Source organism: Alligator sinensis, unplaced genomic scaffold (assembly GCF_000455745.1).
Source record: "Alligator sinensis unplaced genomic scaffold, ASM45574v1 C64447896_1, whole genome shotgun sequence".
Taxonomy (NCBI): Eukaryota; Metazoa; Chordata; order Crocodylia; family Alligatoridae; genus Alligator; species Alligator sinensis.
In genome coordinates this window covers 1-688 of record NW_005846341.1, presented here as the reverse complement: position 1 = coordinate 688, position 688 = coordinate 1, and the positions used below count along the sequence as shown (strand labels likewise).

The 688-nt window shown below is 60.9% G+C and overlaps 1 protein-coding gene across 1 annotated transcript; it reads left to right on the top strand.

Moving 5' to 3' along the window:
- Window positions 1–6: 6 nt before the first annotated feature.
- LOC102388425 (tubulin beta chain-like) lies at window positions 7–683 on the top strand (the record flags this gene model as incomplete). The annotated part of the gene is made up of 1 exon (XM_006039391.2): window positions 7–683. A coding segment is annotated over exon 1 (624 nt), but the record flags the coding sequence as incomplete, so codon positions are not given.
- Window positions 684–688: the final 5 nt, after the last annotated feature.

Genomic DNA, 688 nt, shown 5'->3' with positions numbered 1-688 from the left:
CCGGAAACAACTGGGCAAAGGGCCACTACACAGAAGGAGCCGAGCTGGTGGACTCTGTCATGGATGTGGTGAGGAAGGAGTCGGAAAGCTGCGATTGCCTGCAGGGCTTCCAGTTGACTCACTCGCTGGGTGGTGGCACGGGCTCTGGGATGGGCACCCTCCTCATCAGCAAGATCAGGGAGGAGTACCCGGACCGCATCATGAACACCTTCAGTGTCATGCCCTCGCCCAAGGTGTCTGACACAGTGGTGGAGCCCTACAATGCCACCCTGTCTGTCCACCAGTTGGTGGAGAACACGGATGAAACCTACTGCATTGACAATGAGGCCCTGTATGACATTTGCTTCCGCACGCTGAAACTCACGACCCCCACCTACGGGGACCTCAACCACTTGGTGTCGGCCACCATGAGCGGCGTGACGACCTGCCTGCGGTTCCCCGGCCAGCTGAATGCTGACCTGCGCAAGCTGGCTGTCAACATGGTACCTTTCCCCCGCCTGCACTTCTTCATGCCCGGGTTTGCCCCGCTGACGAGCCGTGGCAGCCAGCAGTACCGTGCCCTGACGGTGCCGGAGCTGACGCAGCAGATGTTCGATTCTAAGAACATGATGGCGGCCTGCGACCCACGCCACGGCCGCTACCTGACGGTGGCCGCCATCTTCCGGGGCCGCATGTCCATGAAGGAGGT